Source organism: Hylaeus anthracinus, unplaced genomic scaffold (genome assembly GCF_026225885.1).
Source record: "Hylaeus anthracinus isolate JK02 unplaced genomic scaffold, UHH_iyHylAnth1.0_haploid 11981, whole genome shotgun sequence".
NCBI lineage: Eukaryota > Metazoa > Arthropoda > Insecta > Hymenoptera > Colletidae > Hylaeus > Hylaeus anthracinus.
The window spans coordinates 8,067,365-8,090,716 of NW_026534329.1; the positions used below are offsets into that span (position 1 = coordinate 8,067,365).

At 35.8% G+C, this 23,352-nt stretch overlaps 1 protein-coding gene across 1 annotated transcript in view; it reads left to right on the top strand.

Moving 5' to 3' along the window:
- Positions 1–23,352, top strand: part of LOC128885437 (atos homolog protein A) — a 93,755-nt gene that overhangs the window by 64,026 nt on the left and 6,377 nt on the right. Inside the window, exons 2-8 of the mRNA XM_054139488.1 lie at positions 6,678–6,892; positions 8,633–8,853; positions 10,536–10,758; positions 13,310–13,475; positions 15,478–17,594; positions 21,115–21,536; positions 22,655–22,976. Of these exons, the coding sequence (XP_053995463.1) occupies positions 6,680–6,892; positions 8,633–8,853; positions 10,536–10,758; positions 13,310–13,475; positions 15,478–17,594; positions 21,115–21,536; positions 22,655–22,976 (3,684 nt within the window). The 5' untranslated portion in view covers positions 6,678–6,679. The remainder of the gene's footprint in view (positions 1–6,677; positions 6,893–8,632; positions 8,854–10,535; positions 10,759–13,309; positions 13,476–15,477; positions 17,595–21,114; positions 21,537–22,654; positions 22,977–23,352) is intronic.

Here is a 23,352-nt window from a genome sequence, read left to right on the forward strand (position 1 = left end):
AAAAAACAGATTTTAAAAATCTTGAAAATTGATAAAGTTAATTCTAATGTTCTTAGGCGTATAAACAATTGTTTATAACTTTTGAACTATTCTACTACAAGCTAAGGAGAAATCGCTACAATCAATTACAAACGATGCTGAAATTTTAATTTTTCGAATTGAACAAAATCCCTTGTCAAATATATCATACTTTAGGAGGTTTTACACTTTAAAAAACTGCAAAAGAAAATCGATGATTTTGAAAGTCCAAGACTAGAATATCCCCTTAACTCCAACAATCTTACGCATGTTTATAAAGCACCCGGTATCACGATACCTAAGGTCTCTAATTTCGTTTATTTTTCAAATTGAACAAAATCCTTTGGGAAATATACTTCGAAAGGTCTACACTTTAAAAAAGTGCAAAGATTCGATATTTTTAGAGTTCCAGCGATCTTTCTCGGATCTTTTTCTTCTCCAAGACTTTAGAATTTTTAGAGAAAATCGTGCTACATTTCCACATTTCCCATAGAATTTCGTTACAATTTCCGCTGAGAGCAGGCGGAGAATTCTTTACTCTTATACATGAACGTTGAAACGCTCGGAGGAAAGCGGCGACGAAGCCAATCCGGTTCGTCGCTTTCGCCGCGTATGGCGACGGGGCAAAGTTATAAATAATGCCCATCGCCCTCCTGCGTATTCACCTTTACATAATGACCGGCAGAAGACGGACGACGAATTCTCCGATCGGATGTCGAGTGAAAACAAACGAGAAAACCTTACGAAAACCGGGGTGAGAACGTCGCAAGCTGTTCTGGTCAATATCTCGACACCGTACAAGTGCAATTTTCAGCTTCTACGAGTTTCTCAGACCCCTTCTCACAGGGAGACAGAAAAGAAACGATTTTTGGTACGCTTGAATACCAAGCGACAAACTCGTTATGTCCAAAAATTGAAAAATTGGGAAAATCGTGATTGTAGTTTACAGGAAACAAAAATGTCTACTATTTTTAATGCAGAATTTATTGTATTAGAATGAAGTTCATAAGTACGCAGAACGTGTGGCAGAAAGTCTTGTTGTAACAAGTTTAAATGTTAAAGATGAAAGAAGATGACCACTATTCCTAACGCACAATTTATTGTATTAGAATAAAATTCAGAAGTACGCACAACGCATGGCAGAAAGTCTTGTTGCGAAAAACATAAATGTTAAAGATGAAGTGAGAAAATGATCAAAGAGATCAAGTATTTGTAACGTACAATTTATGGTATTAGAACACCAGTTTCAGTCCTTTAAGTTTTCAAAAGTACGCACAACTCATGGCAGAAGGTCTTGTTGCAAGAAGTATATTAAATGTTAAAGATGAAGTTAGAAATGAAAAAAGAAATCCACTATCTCTAACACATAATTTATTGTATTAGAATAAAGTTCAGAAGTATGCACAACGCATGGCAGTAAGTCTTGTTGTAACGGATTTAAATAATATAGAAAATGAGAAAATGAACAGAGATACACTATTTCTAATGCATAATTTATTTACTACAATAATATAGAAAAAGAGAGATAGTTTTAGTTCTTTAAGTTCTGAATAAAGTTCATAAGTACGCAGAACATATCGCAAAATGCCCTGTTGCAAGAAATTTAAATGTCTAAAATAAAGTGAGAAAATGAACAATGAGGTCCAATATTTGTAACGCACAATTTATTGTATTACAACGTTTATACTTACTGCACAATGTTCCTTATTTACACAAGATGAACATTTACTGAAATCTGTAGTATGAACTGCACACTCAAACACCATATTTATATATTTCTTTCCACAATGGCAAGGAAGATATTTCATCACTTATAACAATATACTTCTCAAGACAATATTACTACACAAAGCATTTGAATAGCAAAATAATTACTCAAAAGTTCAGAATAAAGTTCATAAGTACGCAGAACGTGTGGCAGACAGTCTTGTTGTAACAAGTTTAAATGTTAAAAATGAAAAAAGATGTCCACCATTTCTAACGCACAATTTATAACACATTTAAATAATACAGAAAATGAGAAAATGAACAGAGATCTACTATTTCTAATGCATAATTTATTATACTACAATAATATAGAAAAAGAGAGATCAGTTTCAGTCTTTTAAGTTCAGAATAAAGTTCAGAAGTATGCACAACGCATGGCAGTAAGTCTTGTTGTAACGCATTTAAATAATATAGAAAATGAGAAAATGAACAGAGATCTACTATTTCTAATGCATAATTTATTATACTACAATAATATAAAAAAAGACAGATAGTTTTAGTTCTTTAAGTTCAGAATAAAGTTCATAAGTACGCAGAACATATCGCAGAATGCCCTGTTGCAAGAAATTTAAATATCTAAAATAAAGTGAGAAAATGAACAATGAGGTCCACTATTTATAACTCACAATTTATTGTATTACAACACTTATACTTACTGCACAATGTTCCTTATTTACACAAGATGAACATTTACTGAAATCTGTATTATGAACTGCACACTCAAACACCATATTTATATATTTCTTTCCACAACGGCAAGGAAGATATTTCATCACTTATAACCATATACTTCCCAATACAATATCATTATACACAAAAAGTCTTGTTGTAACACATTTAAGTAATGAGAAAATGAACAGACATCCACTATATGTTTTTGGGATCAAATCTAACCTGTATACAAATTTGTATAATTCTCTTGGCGTTATTTCTATTTGCACCAGAGCCTCCTTAAAAATATCAATTGCCAGCATTTCTTCCTCTCCCACAAATGTCATTCTCTCTAAAAGCCTTAAATGAAGACCGTATCACGGTTGAAACAATGAATCAGTGAGAAACTATCTATACAATGAACGTGACGCGAGTACTCATTCATCTACGCAAAAGAACAGTATGACGAAGGGTTTCCGCCAGCGAAAGGTCGACTCGAAGTGCAAAGTTCGCTTTTCCGATAAAAGAATCGCGTGAAAACCGACCGAAACTCTTCCGAAGCATGATTCGTCGTCATGCGAATGAGATCATCGGATTCAGTGCGCGTATCGTGTCGGTTTTCGTTTCTAGAAGGCGACCAAGTCTCCAAAATGACGGCGATCTTGTTGCAGTGCGTTGGAAACTGCTTCCACGGAAGGAGAATACGCGCAGGTTTGTGGAAGCGCTAGTTCCCGAGCAACGAGCTTATTTCTAGACCGACTTTTCACCTTTTATGTGCGGCGCACAAAACGGTTCTCGGCGATAAAAAATCCATAACCTTGGTTCTCTTGAAAATATTTTAATGAAATTTTAGGAACTTATTCCCTATACTATGATACTTAAATTGTATTAGTATAAGTCAATTTGAGCTACAGGGTGTCCAAATATTCACGTATAAAGTGTAACCCATTCAATATCTTTCACTTGTTTGACATATTTATTGTTATTTAACCAAAATTCGACTCAAACTTGTTATTAACTATGAGAGAAACGTATTTAGTAATTTAAAAATGACAAGATGTACGTAATAATCATAGAAGTAAGCGTACAAACGTACATACTATTTTCTGTTTAATTTTTCAAAAAAGGACACGAAGGAGTACCTGATCATTGTAGAATCTGATAGAGGATGGTTCACCCTTTCCAGTGATAGCAATTAAACCTCGGACAAGTGCGGTCAATTTTTTATAACCATGCGTAAAGTTACAATTTTACTTAAATCCACTTCTCTCCAAGCAGTGTCGACCCTATTATTTAAAAAGTTGTTAACATTTTGATTTACTTTATGCATTGAATACTAACTAAAATCGATTTTTGATCGCCGAAAACCGTTTCGTCCCACCGTGCGTCGCACCACAATGTTGTACAAAATTATATTACACCTAAACACATAAACATATAGAAATATTTTCCTTAATTTATGTTAACAGTTCATAATATTTTAACTTGTATCTATGGCGTACAGTTCATCGGCTTAGTAATACTATACAGGGTGTCCCAAAAGTCGGGGAGGAGCCGGAAATGGGGGGGTAGCTGAGACGATTCTGAACAACAATTTCCTTTGCAAAAATGTCGGATGGGGCTTCGTTAAGGAGATATTAAGCGGAAACCCCGACCAATCAGAGCGCGCGTAGACCGTTGGAGCGGCCGCGGTAGCGAAGGCTACGTGCTGACGGCCGCGCTTGTACGCGAACAAGTGACTCCTCGACGTGCATCGAAGGACATTGACGCTGCCGCCTAGCGCGTAGCCTTCGCTATCGCGGCCGCTCGAACGGTCTACGCGCGCTCTGATTGGTCGGGGTTTTCTCTTAATATCTCCTTAACGAAGCCTCATCCGACATTTTTGCAAAGGAAATTGTTGTTCAGAATCGTCTCAGCTACCCCCCATTTCCGGCTCCTCCCCGACTTTTGGGACACCCTGTATAACTTGGTTTAAGGTAATACAGGGGGTTAATGCGTTATATTATTTGTTACATATTATTATTACTTAACATTACTGTTTCTCCTTAAATCTCGTCTACTGCCAGAGATTGACTATTATACAGCTGTCTCTCTTTTTTTCTTTATCTCCTAATGTTACAACAAACTAATATCCTGGCCTGAACTAAAAGTTTATTTGATTATTTTTCCCGATTACTCTATGGGGGAAAAGAAAAAGAAAATAAATAAAAATAATTATTTTTATTGCAGATTCCTTGAGCAGAAATTTTCCAATGAAAAATGAAAAATTAATACTTTAAAGCCAGTCCATCTGTGGTTATTACATCCACCTGTATATCATCAATGTTCCTTAAAGTTACTGCTTATCCTATATTTTTTTATACAGCAATAGTTGTACATAGTAACTCGGTTATAAACTAAATCACATTTCAAAACAACACAACACATATAACTATGCCCATTATAATTATGGAAACTTAACATTATGTCTGTTACATTTTCTTAGAACGATTGTATATGTATATATGTATATATGCTTATATTACTATATTTGACTATTTACATATAATATCTGTTTATTATGACTAATCACATGTTTTATTGTATCTTTGTACTCTAAGTTCCGTGTTTTATTTTAATCGTTATTAATATAATTCTCCTTTCTTTTTTATATAAAAATATATTCACCCGTTTTTTTCTGTCCCCTTCTTACCCGTTTTTTTCTGTTCCCTTCTTACATTCAAACTTAAACCACCATCTCCGCTTCGATATCTCCCCCCCTTTAAATAATCACAGGAAGCGTTGCTTACAAAAATTCCCCTCGAAGGGGACATAACGACGGTGGCGATAATTTCTTGGATGGAAGCAGTAGAGATTCGAACTTCGACTTCTACTTTCAAACCCAATATTTAGCTTCACGTGAAAGCTTGAGAATTATATTTCTGCGCATGTCGCGTGTAACGCATTTTGAGGAGATCATACATTTCCGTTAGTGCTTCAAATAAACTTCACGTTTTTTTTTGTTTATGTTTTTTTTTGTTTTTGATATCACAACCAACGAGCAAATCTGTTAATTATTAAATTATTTAATCAACAATTAGGCCACAACTTTGATAACGAAAATTGTAAGTACAAAAGTGATTTTGACGCGGATTGAAATACAAATTTGGATACGATGGAATGGTAGGGGGTAATACTTAATCTAGAATGAGAGTTCAACGCGAATTAAAATGCACCTTTGAAGTACCGATGGAAAGTAATTATAGCGAAGTAAAATGTAGATATACGTAAATAACCTTAATAATTACCTTTATTAAGTGTACAAACTTTGTACTACAAAAAGTCAGGACTAAGTATTTCATAAACCTTCATAGTTTCTGTGTCATGTTATATATATATATATACAAATATGATATATACAGGGTGGTCCACGTAAATTTTTGTTATAATGGGTGGTCCGCTTTTATATTATTGCATACCGTGTGCATTTTGTAGTTTCTTGTAGTTCTTGTAGTTGCACATTAAAATTTCCTATAAATGCATAAAAATCCTAAGTCGAAGATCTCAATGGTACGAAATGCTATCAAAATTGCTAGACATCAAAATTTCAACATTCAAAATGGCGGATTCAATATGGGCGACATGTATATTAGAAATTTGATAGATTCGCGTTAAATTGATGTATTATGGTTTTTGTGGTCGCTGATTACGAACCTGAAATAAGAATTTCGAAATCCAAAATGGCGGATTCAATATGGCCGACATTGTATATCAGAAATTTGTTAGATATGCGTAGAAATTGGTATATTATGGTTTTCGTGGTAGCAGATTACGAATGTGACATCAGAATTTCGAAATTTAAAATGACGGATTCAATATGGCCGATATGTACATTAGAAACTTGTTAGATTTGCGTAAAAATTGTTATATTATAGTTTTCGTGGTAGCAGATTGCGAATGTGACATCAGAATTTCGAAATTCAAAATGGCGGATTCAATATGGCTGACATGTATATTGGAAATTTGTTAGATTCGCGTAAAAATTGCTACATTATGGTTTTTGTGATCCCTGATTACGAATCTGACATCAGAATTTCGAAATGTTCAATCGAGATATGACCGTCTTTTGGAACTTCTGATCGCCAACTCTGAATACCATTTGAAGGCGTTCTGTTCTGTTTTAGTCTCCAGAATGTAAGATCGATTAAAAACAAATAATATCCTGTTTTTGATTAACGATGACGAAATTTCGTTTGTTATAGGTATGCACTGCCTAGGTGCGGTGACAGGAGGCGTGCCCAGCCCAAATGGGGTTGGTGGTCGGGGTGGCATTCTTAGCGTGTTCCGAGCCCTTGGAGTCCTTGTGTGCGAAGGGAGGATTCAGGGCCCTCCACGGGGTTACAGAGAGGGCCCACACTGCGCAGCGCCTATGCAGGCGCCCCCAAATGACCATGTGTGCGAAGAAGACAATTACTTGGTAAAATAATCCATTCTTGTTACTTATATCCTTTTTAGTGACGAACGATAATATATTATTGCGAATGCGATGGGCGCTTTACTGTTCGTATTGCCAGAGAACTCTATTTCAAAATAAATTTATGAAATGTTATAAATACTCTAATTTCATTGTATAACAAATGAAAAAATTGTTTATTCATTTAACTTTTTGTTATACTTGGATTCAATATGATCGACATGTATATTAGAAATTTGTTAGATTTGCGTAAAAATTGGTGCATTATGGTTTTCGTAGTCGCTGATTATGAATCTGACATCAGAATTTCGAAATTCAAAATGCCGGATTTAATATGGCCGACATGTACATCACAAATTTATTAGATTCGCGTAAAAATTAGTACATTATGGTTTTCGTGGTCGCTGATTACGAATCAGACATCAGAATTTCACAATACAAAATGACCGATTCAATATGGCCGACATATATATTAGAAATTTGTTAAGTCCGCATAAAAATTGGTTCATTATGGTTTTCGTCGTCAGACATCAGAATTTCGAAATTCAAAATGGTGGATTCAATATGGCCGACATGTACATTAGAAATTTGTTAGATTTGCGTAAAAATTGGTGCATTATGGTTTTCGTAGTCGCTGATTACGAATTTGATATCAGAATTTCGAAATTCAAAAATGCCGGATTTAATATAGCCGACATGTACATTACAAATTTATTAGATTCGCGTAAAAATTAGTACATTATGGTTTTCGTGGTCGCTGATTACGAATCAGACATCAGAATTTCACAATTGAAAAAGGTCGATTCAATATGGCCGACATATATATTAGAAATTTGTTAAGTCCGCATAAAAATTGGTTCATTATGGTTTTCGTAGTCGCTGATTACGAATTTGACATCAGAATTTCGAAATTCAAAATGCCGGATTTAATATGGCCGACATGTATACTAGAAATTTGTTAGATATGCGTAGAAATTGGTGCATTATGGTTTTCGTAGTCGCTGATTACGAATCAGACATCAGAATTTCGAAATTCAAAATGACCGATTCAATATGGCCGACATGTATACTAGAAATTTGTTAGATATGCGTAGAAATTGGTATATTATGGTTTTCGTAGTCGCTGATTACGAATCAGACATCAGAATTTCGGAATTCAAAATTGCGGATTCAATATGGCCGACATGTATACTAAAAATGTGTTAGATTTGCGTAAAAATTAATGCATTATGGTTTTCGTGGTAGAAGATTACGAATGTGACATCAGAATTTCGAAATTTAAAATGGCGGATTCAATATGGCTGATATGTATATTAGAAATTTGTTAGATATGCGTAGAAATTAGTACATTATGGTTTTCGTGGTCGCTGATTACGAATCTTTCATCAGAATTTCGAAATTCAAAATGACGGATTCAATATGGCCGACATATTCGTCACGACGATAATGACCGAAACAGTTGAGTGCGACAGAATTATTGATCGAAAGGTCTCGAACAAAGGCAAAGTGGAACCTTGAAATTCTCCTGGTTTATTCTCGCAAGACTCCAACAAAAGGATTACACGATATACAGTACGATACGCACAATATGCATTAGTAAGCATCAATGCTAAATAAATTATCTGCGTTAATATGAAGAAGCTTACAAGGTCTACCCGTTAAGTTACGCAGTAAGACCGAACTAAAGATAACATGTATTACTATTTCATAGTTAACGCGTCTTCTTTAATACGATTTGTCCAGTGCAATCGATATCTTGTGCTCGTCCGGGAGATCACGGACCGTACCGTGGTTGGGTCGTTCCTGTGCATTGAAGTGGTGTTGTGCAGCGACTGTCCGTGCGGTTTTGCCAAAGCTGCAACGAAGAACCCGATCTGCACCGTGCCATCCTTATCAATCTCACCATGGCAACACACGTCGGAGATGCTGCTGGAGTATTGGTGTGTCTCCACTGTTCCAAGCAAGTGAGTGTTATCATCTCCTCGAGAATCGCCTTCTACCATGTTAAAAATTTAAATTAAAAATTAAATTAAAATATTACATTCAAAATCAAGATTAAATATCATCGTGTTATAAAATTAGGTCCAGATACATTTGATAGGCACAATAAAATTCAACGTTCGAAATTGGATTATACAAGTATATGTAGATATAAGTAGATCGCGGGTTTTATCCATTTATGATGTAAAATAATGATAGTAATTTTGTTTACGGGAAGAAGCCCTTCATATAAATTAAAATAATTATATTTTCCGCTCTTTTCGATTCCGGCATCAAAAATAGGGGTTCCCGTTAAAAGAAAACAAGTTGACCTTGAAATGACCTTGAGGTTCAAAGTCAAATACAAGGTCACCATTTTGGATTCTTCATAGAAAGTTACTTAATGTGTGACCTTTGTTTTTTTTTTGTTTCATCACTAAACTCGAGAGATATTTCAAGGTCAAATCCAAGGTCACCATTTTGGATTCCTTGAAGGTTACCTAATGTGTGACCTTTGTTATTTTTTGTTTTATCACGAAACTCGAAAGATATCTTGAGGTTTCCATACTTTTTTCCCATTCTGTATTGTATGCCTTTATTGCTTAGACCGTATTTTTCAAAATCTCATCGTTTTTTTTTTTTTTTTATATTCTCTATATTCAAATAAATATGCGTTGCACCCAAAAATTCTTTATGGATTTAAAGAAAAAAAGAATGTAAAAGAATACCCGGAAAAGCGATAAGATTCTTGTATTGCTAAGAGTTGACGGTTTCAATTATTTATTATTCTTGTTAAGAGTAATATAAATAAAGGATATGTTATTCATATTACATTCTAATGAAAAATTCTTTTTCAATGAATGGTATACATCAGGACTTCTTAAACTATGGGTCGCGACCACAAATCGAGTCGCTTGATTTTAATGTTAAATATTTAATATTCTCTTTTATTTTTGTTATTGCAAGAAATGCAGTTTTGATGAAAAATATGGTATGTAATTTTTGTAACTATTATAAATACAATTTTACAACTTTCTGTAGAATTTTAATTTCATATTTTTGTATATTTCTAAACAAATTCAAAAACTATCTTATTTTCATATGTATATATATTGGTACCTAAGCAATAAATCATCACAAAATGTTTACATATCTTTGTTTTATATTTCTTGGGTTGCGAAAAATATCACAATCATAAATGGGGTCGTGAATGAAAAATGTTTAAGAAGCCCTGTTGTACATGTTTGCATAACTTTATTTCTACTTTTATCAAAAATATACACAAGCAAAATTCCTGAGAATTTAAAATAGAAATAAAATAGAAATAATCTCTGTGAATAGAATTGAATGTATCGACAAATATGTACGTATTTGCGTAGGATAAACGAAAAGAAGTAATGGTATATTAAAGAAAACTATAATATAATATAATTCGAAAAATGTCGTCGCCATTAAATAGAAACTGTTATCAAAGAGCATATCCACACCTTCGAATTATTCTTGATAATATAAAGAATGTTCGAAGATGGCCAAGGCACACCTATTATGGATGGTGAACAGAATTTTTGAATTAACTAAAAATAAAATTAAAAAATTAACTAAACTTTACAATTATAATCAATGATTATTAATCATGTATTACATTGCGTTTAAAATTGTTTTCCAGGAGCCCAGAGACGATGAACTTCTACGGCCTGTACCAAGCAGTTCGTTCGCGGCTTCACTTTAGTCAGGTGGCAGCTTGGTGGTCCCGAAGCAACGGCAACGAGCCAAACTACATCGCGACGAGGGTGGTACCGTATAACGAGGAAAATCTGAGGAAATTTCGGGAAACCCCCGTAGAGCACACCTTCCCTCTGGCTGGTAACGGCGATGGAAATTCGATAAAGGTAGGGAAACCGTGTCTAGAACCCGTCGCGTTCGTCATTATCCCGACCCGCTAGCTTACACTAATACACATTATTACATCAGCAAACGAAAGTCGGAGCCATGTAAATCTGGCCACGCGACTTTCAAACATTTTTTTTTTTTTTTTTTTTTTTTTTTTATATATATATATATATAAAGGAAAATGGTGACATTTCGTTTGTAGTTGATTATAGTAGCAATAACTTACAATAGTTTCATTTGTAGATTCATCAATTAAGCTTTTCGATGCTCTGTGCGAGTATACTCATCAAATTATTTTGTTTTTGTCGTGGTCAAGGTGAGTTGAATCACATGAGCTTATTGTTAATGAGTTAATGAGATTAATGAGTTAACGCGTCTTGAGCTCTTCCCTATTTAAAAGGCTCATGCGATTTAACTCACCTTGAGCACGACAAGAACAAAATAATTTGACGATTAATTTAATTTTTATACTCGCCCAGAGCACCGACAAGGTTAATAAATAAAAAATATTGAAAAAATGACCCGCACCCGACATTAAGATATCTCAAATCCGTTTTTTTCATGTGATTCTGAATCGTTTGGAGTTGTTTGTAGTCATTCCAGTTTCGTCTGTAGTTGAATAGTTTAAAAATTACAATAGATTGTTGATACGCCTAAGAGGCGACTTCGTCAATTTTCAAGATTTTTAAAATCTGTTTTTACCATCTAATTCAGAATCGTTTTTAGTTGTTTTTAGTGATTTCCGTTTCGTCTATAGTAGAATAGTTTAAATGTTATAAACAATTGTTTATACGCCTAAGAAGTAAAACTTCGTCAATTATCAAGAGTTTTGAAATCCGCTTTTCCATCTAATTAAGAATCATTGGTAGTCGATTGTAGTAATCTTCCTTTCGTTCGTAGTTGAATCATTCAAAAGTTATAAACAATTGTTTATACGCCTAGGAGATATCTTCATCAATTTTCAAGATTTTCTAAATATTCTTGTTCCATGTGATTCAGAATCGTTTCTAGTTGTTTTTAGTGATTTCCGTTTCGTCTATAGTAGAATAGTTTAAATGTTATAAACAATTGTTTATACGCCTAAGAAGTAAAACTTCGTCAATTATCAAGAGTTTTGAAATCCGCTTTTTCCATCTAATTAAGAATTATTGGTAGTCGATTGTAGTAATCTTCCTTTCGTTCGTAGTTGAATCATTCAAAAGTTATAAACAATTGTTTATACGCCTAAGAAGTAACTTCGTAAATTTTCAAAATTTGTTAAATCTATTTTTTCCCTATTCTCCAGTATCGTTTCTAGTTGTTTGTAGTGATTTCCGTGTCGTCTGTAGTTGAATACTTCAAAAGTTATAAACAATTGTTGATACGCCTAAGAGGCGACTTCGTCAATTTTCAAGATTTTTTAAATATTCTTGTTCTATGTGATTCAGAATCGTTTGTAATTGATTGTAATGATTTCCCTTTCGTGTGTAGTAGAATACTTTAAAAGTTATAAACAATTGTTTATACGCCCAATAGGTAATTTTGACATTTTGTAAGATTTGTTAAATCTGTTTTTTCCCTGTTCTTCAGAATCGTTTCTAGTTGTTTGTAGTAATTTCTGTTTCGTCTATAATAAAATAGTTTAAATGTTATAAACAATTGTTTATACACCTAAGAGGCAACGTCGTCAATTTTCAAGATTTTTAAAATCTGTGTTTTCCCTGTTTTTCAGAATAGTTTGTTGAAGGGTGAAAATCGACATTCCCGAACTTTCCCGATATTGTTTTACAAATTTGTTTGAATAGAACCTCGTCTATTGTTTTAGTGGAAGGGCTGTACTCTCATGCAAAAAAAAGAGCTAAACCCTGCCAACTTTTTTAATAATATAAAAAATATAAATTTAATACTAAAAACATAAATTTAAAAAAATATATAATAATATAAACAAAATTTTGTTTACGTCACAATATAGAACTCGCTGTATCCTACAATTTACATCTAAACAATTTCTTCGTATCATCAATAGTTATTGAAATATGCGTCTGTCATACTTCACCGTGGACACCCAGTACTATCACCTCGATTCGCAAATACGTAATTCTTTATCAATTGCCCCAAAACACTGAATGTTCAAATTGCTCGAATCGCTGGATCATGTCCCCGCCATAAACGATGCTTCGATTCCAAAGCACTCGATTCAGTTACTAAAAAAGACAAAAGTAGACCGAATCAACATCTTGCCGATTTGCTGGGTGTACGCGTCCCCTCGATGCGAATTGTTTCGTTAATAATCTCCGCAGGAGTGGAAATTCGTTCGATCTGTGGCAAGCAACCGCTCGCGGTGAAACGATACGTTGTGGTAAAAGCTTCGAGGTCAATGTTCCTCGCGTACCGTCCATGTAATCCGCATGGTGGTCCGCGTATTCGGGTGTACCTTCTCGGTTCTATTCTGGTTGGCCGAGGACACTAACGAATGCCTACTTTTAACCGGTAGATGAGTCACACCGATCATGTTCGAGTGCCGCGACTGCATTTAATGGAGCTGAAGAGGATTTCTCGTGCAAATTTTAGGTGACCGTGTGGGCACTGCCGAGGATGGAGGAGCTGCCGATTCTCACCTGCCCGTTGCACCCGATCAAAGAGAAGGACGAGGAGGGTGTCGCGAGGGCTTTGACACCCACCAAGGCTATCCCGGTGCCCAGTGCTTCACAGAATCCCGAGGCTCTGGTTTTGCCTGGTAATGAAGGAAATTACTGACGACGAACGTGATATTTCGGTCCTCGAGTATCACCTTCGGTATCGATTTAAGCTTCACCTTCCAATCTTCGGTCCATCGCGTCGGTTTCTTTGGTCTCTACCATTTGTTTTCCTCCTCTGTAATCGTTGTACTCTCTTGTTAGAAAGAGGCTTACCCAGTGGATCAAAACAAAAAAAAACAAAATAAGAATGAAGTGGTATTTAGAAAATTCAAAAAGGAGGAGCATATTATGAAATAAAGGGAGAATAAAGCAATCCAAATTGTATTTCAATATTTGTTGAAAATCATACGAATAACGTAAGCATAATAATTAATTTCTCTTTTACAAACAATATTTGAACAAAAATAACAACCTAAAACAAAAATGTTCCTTTGATCATCGCTTTATATAAATCATGTGGTATGAAGTACAGATAATTTATCTTCAATCGTTTTTAACAAAATAACTGATATGGGACCACAAGACTAAAATATGATAATTTCAGGATGCATGGCAAGCGTCAGAAGGACTATCTGCTACAAAAATAATGATTGGTGTAGCTAGTGTAACGTTACTGAAACAAATCTTTTGTATTATCACAAACATTTATATTTATGTCACAAACAAATATTTAGTTATCTGGTCTACCTGTTAAGTTATGTGACTATTATTTAGGTATTTCCGGTAGTGCAATTAAAGAATGTTTTAGACAAAAGGCGATGAGCTACGTGTTTGCATATTTATAACTCTGAAAAAATGCTTTTTACATATAAATGTAAAGATCACTTTGACTTTTGTAAATGGCACCACACGTTTTGGACGTCATAAAGTCATTGCTGATGTCGAGACGAATTCAACAGTGTAACAGTTGTAATTTCTTACAACTTAAATCAGGTTACATCAGATGCATTCCATCTTCTACGATACAGAGTACCAATTTTTGTATTAGAGTTTTCTATGTCCCTGTACACATTGTAAAATGTATTGCACTTCTTTTTGATACTGAATTTGTATTAATTTTTAATTTAATTTAATTTGTATTAATTGCAGTGTAACATTTGTAATTTCTTACAAATTAAATCAGGTTACGTCAGATGCGATCAATCTTCTATGATACAGAGCACCAAATTTTGTATTAGAGTTTTCGTTGTCCCTGTACACATTGTTAAATGTATTGTTTTTTTTCTTTAATATTGAATCTTGATCATTTCTAATTGAATTTAACTTTCTGATATTATTTTAAAATTGATATTTGTTCTCTGAAGAAAACTACGCTGAACATTGCTTAAAAGACCAAACAAACCTTTGCGTCAATTATTGTAGGATCACAATTTACCTAATTATCTGCAACATTGGTTATTATAATCTATGTAACTTTTCTCTTTATCACTCTTCCTACACTATTGCCATTTGATATAATGAACGTTGCTCAAAGGACCAAACAAACCTTTGCGTCAATTATTGTAGGATCACAATTCACCTAATTATCTGCCACATTGGTTATAATCCATGTAACTTTTCTCTTTATCATGCTTCTTCCACTATTGCCATTTGATATAATGAACGTTGCTCAAAAGACCAAACAAACCTTTGCGTCAATTATTGTAGTAAGTTCTTGATCATTTCTAATTATATTTAATTTTTTGATATTATTTTAAAATTGATATTTGTACACCGAAAAGGACTACGCTGAACATTGCTCAAAAGACCAAACAAACCTTTGCGTCAATTATTATAGGATCACAATTTACCTAATTATCTACCACCTTGGTTATCATAATTCATGTAACTTTTCTCTTTATCACACTTCTTACACTATTGCCATTTGATATAATGAAGTGTCTAACGTGAACAAAAACAAGTTTCAGGTAAAAGCGTATGTGTTGATATTCTCCCTCTTGTATTGATGTTTCAAGTCGTTGACAAATTAGCGAAGCTGATGCTCGAAGAATCAGTCTTACCAAAGAGTCGAGCCTGAACAAATTTGCTTTTCTGGAATAGTTCTGGTGGACGACAGGCTGCAGACGCCCTGCAACATGCCCGGAAAGCATCACTGCAACTGCGAGGAGGAGGACGGTTCGCCGCCGTCGCCGTCGATCCCGCGACCCAACAGCGAAAGAAAGCGTCGCAGGTCGCTTCCTTGCGGTCCATCGGATTCAGTTTCCTGCGTGACAGTTCAGCCGATGCCTCTGCCGTCCGTGCAGGAGACAGCGACGCAGGAGCCGAAGGATAGCCAGAGTTCCAGCTACCCAAAATGCTCGTCCGAGATCTCGAACAACCGCGTCCAGTCGCGGCCTGTGCAGGGTCAGTCTTGCAAGCTGGAGGAGAACGGCGTCAGGAACCGGAACAACCTCAACTCCGACAACCTGGAGCGTTGCTTCAAGACGCAGCTGAACATCGACGAGCGCGAGGGGAACATGGAGAAGCGTTACAAGCGAACCATCGAGGACCCGGAGCCTCCGCAGCTGAAGTCTGTCGCTACCGGTGTCAAAGAGAAACAGTGCAATTTGGAGAAGGACGCGCAGAGCGGCAGCAAGAAAACGAAAGAAGCAGAGAGCAAGTCTACGGAGAAGAACGGGCTGTTCGAGAACTTGATACCGTTCAATTCCTCGTTATCGTGGTCATTTGTGGAGTCGTGGAACAACAGCACCGCGAATGGAAAATGCGCGTATTATGGTCTACGAGGGAACAAAGACGGATATCTAAATGACCCTGAAAGAACCTGCAAACCGCCGGTGTCCAAGGACCCGTACCTCGTGATAAATCCGTTCAGACAACCTAGTCCTTTCCACGAGTCAAATCCAGGACCGTCGACGAACAATCGGTTGAAACAGGAGTCGTTGAACACCGCCTGCATGGTGCACCAAAGCTGCGCGAAACCGTCGAACAAGCTGCCGAGCGCAGGCGGAGTGTCCCCTGGACAGGAAGCTTTGAAATTGGAGGATGTAGCGGCGAACAACAGAGGAAGACCTGGGAAGGACTTGAGCCAGTTGATGTCGAAGTTGTCGTTTCCTGAGGACAAGGAGAAGCCGAAAGATGAAGGAGGATTCTTGGATTGGTTCAGCAGGGTTCCAGGGAGAGTTCTTGGTGTCGCGCCGAGCAACGGTTACGTGGAGAACAAGGTGAAGAACTTGAAGAGCCAGGAGCAACACGGGAACGAGGTCAGGTTCAAGAATTGCAATCTGGAGTTGAGTCAACGCGAGTTCGACGAGGTTTTGGCTGTATTGAGGGCCAGGACACCGTCGGGACGGAAGAGGACCAGCGTCAAGACCTCGAAGAAGCGGGAACGGTCGGAGAAGTCGGTCGAGGACGGAGTGGACAGAAAGTACTACGTGAACTTGGAGAGCAACGAATGCTCGGCGAACAACATCGTGAACCGCGGCAAGTTCTGCGAGGGCTGCAGCCACAAGCTCTGCAGGAAGAACGATCAGCAAGCGATGGAGAAGTCCACTTTCACCGAGATCTATGGCAATAAGAACATCTACGATCCGTCACGGAAACGGGAGAAACTCGACTGCGGTGGGTCGAGCGAGGATCTGCAAGCAGTGAAACGCAATAACGTAGAGAAGCGAACGAACGAGCCCATGGACTGCTTGCAGAACGTCTCGAACAAAGCGGATATTCTACTGGGAGCAATCTTGCGAACCAGCAAAGATCGAAGGAACCTGCCGGAGGGTTCCAGCGGGACCAAACCCAGGTCTGCTTTGCCAACGTTCAGTGGGGATGCGGAGAGCGACCGAGACAACGACTGCGAGAAAGCAGCTGCCGAGCAGAGAATCGTCGTGCCATTGGAGGACGAGAAGTCGTTACATATGGCGTTGAACAAGAGATTCAATCGGTTCCGGCAACTCTTCAAGAAGGAACAGGAGAAGAAGGCGAGCTTGACTACGGAGGATTTCCAAGAGGTCCAACAGCCGGTACTGCGTTCGTTCTGGTGCAACAACCTCCAGCCCAGCTTGCACGATCCAAAGAATTTGAGGGACAGCAAGGTGAAGAGGAGGATAGACTTTTCCAATTTCATTGAGGAAACGGAGAAGAGGTACACGTGCACCGATCCGTCGGGACTTAGTACAAATGGCGCACATCAAAACCCAAGAATCTATAGTACAAATTACAAGGTATATAAACTACCTCTTCTATCGAACAAACCCTTTTATTTGGTTAGGCTAGGTTAGGCTCATTTAAATCATTCTAAAACGAAGACTAAAGCAGAAAGATATTATTAAGTTGTCCCAAAAGTTTCATTCGTGAGTTCCATTCAATTATTTTCTGTAGCAGTGTTTATATACAGAGACTCCCAGAAATATTCAGACACTAGTGTATGGTTAGCTTTATGACTTAATATCGTAGTTATTAAAAAAGCAATTGTCTTCGTTACTTTTTCCAATAATAAGTCATTTATTAATGTTATTAAAGATGTATACATTAATCAAAAAATTTACGTAAATTACATAATAGCAATAAACAAACGAAAGAATATCACATTTTCGGGTACGATAAAACACGGAGAAGGCATTGTAATGGTGTGGGGATGCATTTCGACTTCCGGCGTTGTCAATTTAGTTTTTATCGATGGCATCATGGTTAAGAATGCTTATCTTTTAAAATCTTTTAAAAAGCAATTTAAAACAAAGTGCAGAAAAAATGGGGATTGCTGAAGATTTTAAATTTTACCAGGATAGTGATTCTAAACATAAGTCGCGCATTGTCTAAGAATTTTTATTGTATAATTGCCCCAAAGTCCTTCATCCACCTCCACAATCGCCAGATCTTAACCCTATAGAAAACTTATGGGATAAGTTGAACCAACGGATTCGCAAGACACCCATTCGTTCCAAAGAAGTACCTAAAATTAGGCTTCAAGAAGAATAAGCATCCATTTCGACAGAATATTTAAAAAAAATAATTTCTAATATGCCGAATCGATTGAGACATATTATAAAAGAAAAGGGATCTGCAACAAAATATTAATGTGGAACATATAATGTTCAATTTTAATTAATAAATGTTATTCCTCATAGTGTTCGAATATTTTTGTGACCCGTAAATGCGGTATTCTTTCGTTTGTTTATTGTTATTATGTAATTTATATCTTATATATATATTTTTTTAATAATGTTAATAAATGATTTATTATTGGAAAAAGTAACGAAGACGATTGCTTTTTTAATAACTACGATATTAAGCCATAACGGTAACCATACACTGTTGTCCGAGTATTTTTGGGACTCACTGTGAATAGACAATCTAATTTTTTAGACATTGATGCTGTAACAGTAACGAAGCGAAATGAATTGTACACAATTTTGTAATGTAGCATAAAACATAAAATATTGCGTATGTATTAATTATTAATAAAACGAAAGAAACTTTTGGGACAACCTAATGGAACGATTAACACAAATATAAGTTTATATAAAATTGTAAACTTAAGAAAATAAACCACATTAAGAGGTCAAATATTATGTTTCTCGAAATTTTTCTTTTTATAGAGAAAAATTTATTTCATTTTCTTTAACTTGGAGAGTAATTTTTGGTATATATTAAAGTTCATCTAGTAATTTTTTCAATTCATTTCATTTTTTCATTTCCCTATAGCAAGTTTTCGACCGAGTCTGCTGTTGTTGGGAATTTTAAATCTCACAATTGTTATCTGAAACGAAACTTTTTTCTTACATTGTTAAGATGTTTTCCAAGAATTTGAAGTAAACTGAATTAAATTCAAAAAAGTTGACAATTGAATTTTTCTAAAACGTTTAAGGAAATAGTATCAATTTTTACTACTTGTGCAACTTTTTGTAGGTAAAAAACATACTTTACTTAATACTTTCATTCCAATCTTTAGTTCACATCCAAGACATTTAAATAAAGTAACCGTAAATAAAGTTTAAAAACGATCGGTCGATTAGTTTTTGAGTTATCATTGCTACGAAATGGATGAATGTACTTCCAAAAAATGCGCGACATCTCAAAGGTTTCTGTGCGATATGAGTCGAAAAAATTACCAAATGTACCTTTGAACATATCTTAAATATTCCCAAAATTATGAAAAAGTTAACATAAATTATTCTCTATACAAACAATATCTCAAGAAACACTTAATACTTGGCCTTCGAGTGTGATTTTCGCCTTAAAAAAGTTACCTTCTGCTTTCATTACATACAGGGTCTATCCATTAAATCAGGACCAATTTGACGAATTTGCTAAAGTTTAGGAAAAAGCTCAAAAAAAAAAAAAAACAAAATAAGAATGAAATTGTATTTACAAAATTCAAAAAGGACCATATTACGACATAAAGGGAGAATAAATCTTATATTGTATTCCGCAGACTGAAAAGATTTAAGCCTTTAGACAATAGTAGCAGATTCTAAGATATTAGTGTAATAATAGATTAATAGAAAGTTAGTAATTATAAGTTATACAAGAAGATATGGACCAGTGGGTGAAATATTTATATATTCAATTTTTCAAAGACAAAAATATTGAATATTGTTATATTTTGTGTAACAAATTGCAATAAATGCCATAAAGAAATATTAAGTTATTGCTTAACAATGGTTAGAGTATGATTACAGCTCAACAAGTTATGGTTAGAACAATTTAAATATAACAGAAACTTTTAACAGAAACTATTTTATACCAGCTGTATTCTTTCAAGATCTCAAAACGTCTGATGACAGTTTAATCAATCACCATTGTCAGTAACAACTGACCTTCTTTGTCTTCAATGTTACGCAGCTGGGCATGATTTGATACATCTGGTGCTCGTAACAATACTTTATGCTTTACATTACATTACTGAGTTGCATACGATACATCTTGGTCTATTACCTTCCCCTATATCTCTAGAAACAGCATAATGCCATCTTCCCTTTTATTATAAATAGAATTCTTTCTTCAATTTGTACTGTTAGAAACAAATTACTTCCTTGAATTAATAGTTTAACTATAAAAGAAATGAAATAAACTTCTAAGAGATGAGGTTGTCTGTCGAAAGAAATTTTTGGGATAACCTAATATTCATGCCTTTGTACAATCATTGATCAAATTATTAGGGATAGAGGAGCTGGTTTGCATAATATAGCCAAGATCAGGATTGTACAGTCTTGTATATGCAATATTTCCTGTATGCTTTTAGTACGGTCTTCTAGCTGTGAATCTTGAGGCAATCAAAGTATTACAGATCAACTACGTTACATGATTATTTTTAATATTGTCATTGGTCACATTGGTTCTTCAACGTTTGCAAAAACTATTGCAGAATAATCATGAAAAACATACACAAATGCATCCAGCCTAATGTAGTCATCACCTTCAAAGGAATCATACTAGATAATATATTCTTTTAAACTAAGCATAATGCCTGTTATTCTTCTGACTTCTTGGTATATACTGCTGTTATCTTTAAAATGTTAGTTGAACATATGCATTGTATCAAGATTCACATTGCTTTCTTAAAACAGAGGTTCTTTATACTACAGTGCCTCTAACAATTTGATCAGCAACTTTTGAACTTCCAGAGGTACTGAAATACATTACATACATTCTCAAATAAAAGTTGTACTATTTCTAGAGTTCTGTACATTGGTAGGAATAAATGTTTGAAAATCATTGCTTAATTTAAATTTTCTTTACAAGGAGGAAGGCAGCCGTGGTTACGATAATCCCGAGTCGGTGAAGTGGCCGAACAGACTGCACAGTACAAATGAAGAGAATAGCACAGCAGAGCACGAAGAGGAAGAGGAGAAAGCGATGTCGAAGCTGCCCAAGGATCCTACTCTGAGCGTCGGTGGGAAGATAAGTGGTTACTCTGTTGTTAAATCTCGAGGCAACGGTCACACTAAGGACAATACGGTCACGGAGGAGGACGAAGCCCTCGACAAAATGGTACCCACCGCGATCGAGCAAGAAAGATTCCGGCGGTCTCTAGAGAACGCAGCGTCTATGGTGTTTCATAGCAGAACCGGTCTGCCGTTGACTTCGAGTCCAGCTCCGTTGAGAAGAGGCAGCTGTTGCTTTGATTACGATAGCAGCTTAAATTCTGTTTCCTCTAAGAGAAGGTACACCAGATTTTTGATTCTCAGTTTAACGTTAGGGGTTGCTATCGAAGTTCTATCACTGAAATTTTGCCTTTATACGAAGTTAAACGTCTTGTTGCTCCTACGAATCGCAGGCTACGACCCTGATACAAACGTTAACTATAGTAGATGATTGATCATGGCATCAATTTGTACTGGCCGTTCGAAATCATCTAGAGCTTAACCTTGACATATAATTCTCTACATCTGTATATATTTAACTCAAAGGAAATGTAGCCAAACAAGTGTGGCTTAAGTATGACACCTATATTTAAACGTTTCAGAAACAAACGATCCAGGTGGATCAATGTCACGTTGAACTAGAACCTATTCCTTGACCCAATATGTAACACAAATATAAAATTAAATTACAAAATTCAGATTTTTATGTCTAGTTTAAATCCTCCCCATGAGAAACCTTGAAATTTCGCTCTAAATATTTTAAAATCATTAAAAAGTTTTATGCTATATCTGCAGGTAATCCTGCGCACACTTAGACTACGATTTTTCGGTTACATTCCCTTTGTACTGATTTATTATAAAATAAAATTGTAATAAAGTAAAATTGCTTGCTATTTCATTTGACTACTGGAGCAGCTAAATTCCATTTTCTATGATGGAATCAGAAAGCTTCCTATCTGATGGAGAAAATTTCTGTTGAAAGAACCTATGTAGAATGTTAGTTTATAATATATATCTTTGAGCAATATGCTAGGATGTATAAGGATTTCATATAAAGTCTTAACACTCGTTTTAGGTATCACGTTTTTATTATACACAAATCCTGAAGTAAGAAGGCTTTTAGACAGTGAGTGATTAAACAATCACTCTTACAATGGTACCTACATTATAACAACATAGAAAAATAAGACAATCCATTTGTGTTTTTATCTATCCTCAATAAAACTATGAAAGAAGTGCTCAGGTCTGGTATCAACCATAAAAAAAAACCGGGTTGTGTAAGCAACAAATATCTTAATTACACTTCAAATTTACTGTATACTTGTATCATACAGCGGTCAGAACTTCCACAGCAACCTAATCAAATTAAAACTCTGTAAAGGTCGTAAAGTCTCACCAAACAAGCTCTCCTTTTTCAGCGCGTTGTTCGAGTTGAACACTCCACCGAGTCCAGGTGCGGTGTCCTTAGAGGAAACCGACAGAGAGACTGAGAACGCAGGGGAAGGTGAAGAGACACCAAAGAGACGTGCCACATCCCGCAACAGGCCGCAGAGTCACGCGCTTCTGGGCAGCTTCGAGGAATCAGCTTTGAACGGCAGACTCGAACCCGTGTCCACGGTTCACGGTTTCACGGCTGAGCTCGGAGCGAGCGGTTCCTTCTGTCCGAAACATCGAAAGCTTCCGGTCACTGTGTTTTTCTACACGCTCGGTGACAATGACAAAGTTTCCACGCCCTATCTCGTACGTACTCGTATTCCTTTTTCTTTCTCATGTTTAAACAAATATTTATCCGTTAATGAATCGGCAATTTACCCTGTTCTCTGTTCACCTGATTACAAAGGAGAACAATTTTTGCGTTTAATTATCTTCTAGATCAGTGGTTCTCAACCTCTTGCCCGGGTATCGCGGAATTGCTATGGAATTAGGTCAAGTACCGCTTTGCACGTGATATCTAGCAATTTATTTAGACGTTTATGTCATTTGTGCACGAATAACGTGGTGTTTTATATGATAAACTTGAGAAAATTCTGAGGGTAGAGGGTAGAAATGAAAGAAAAATGGATAAATAAGTGAGGCACATTTCTTCATAGCTTGAGAATTCTAACTGTTTAGTAGA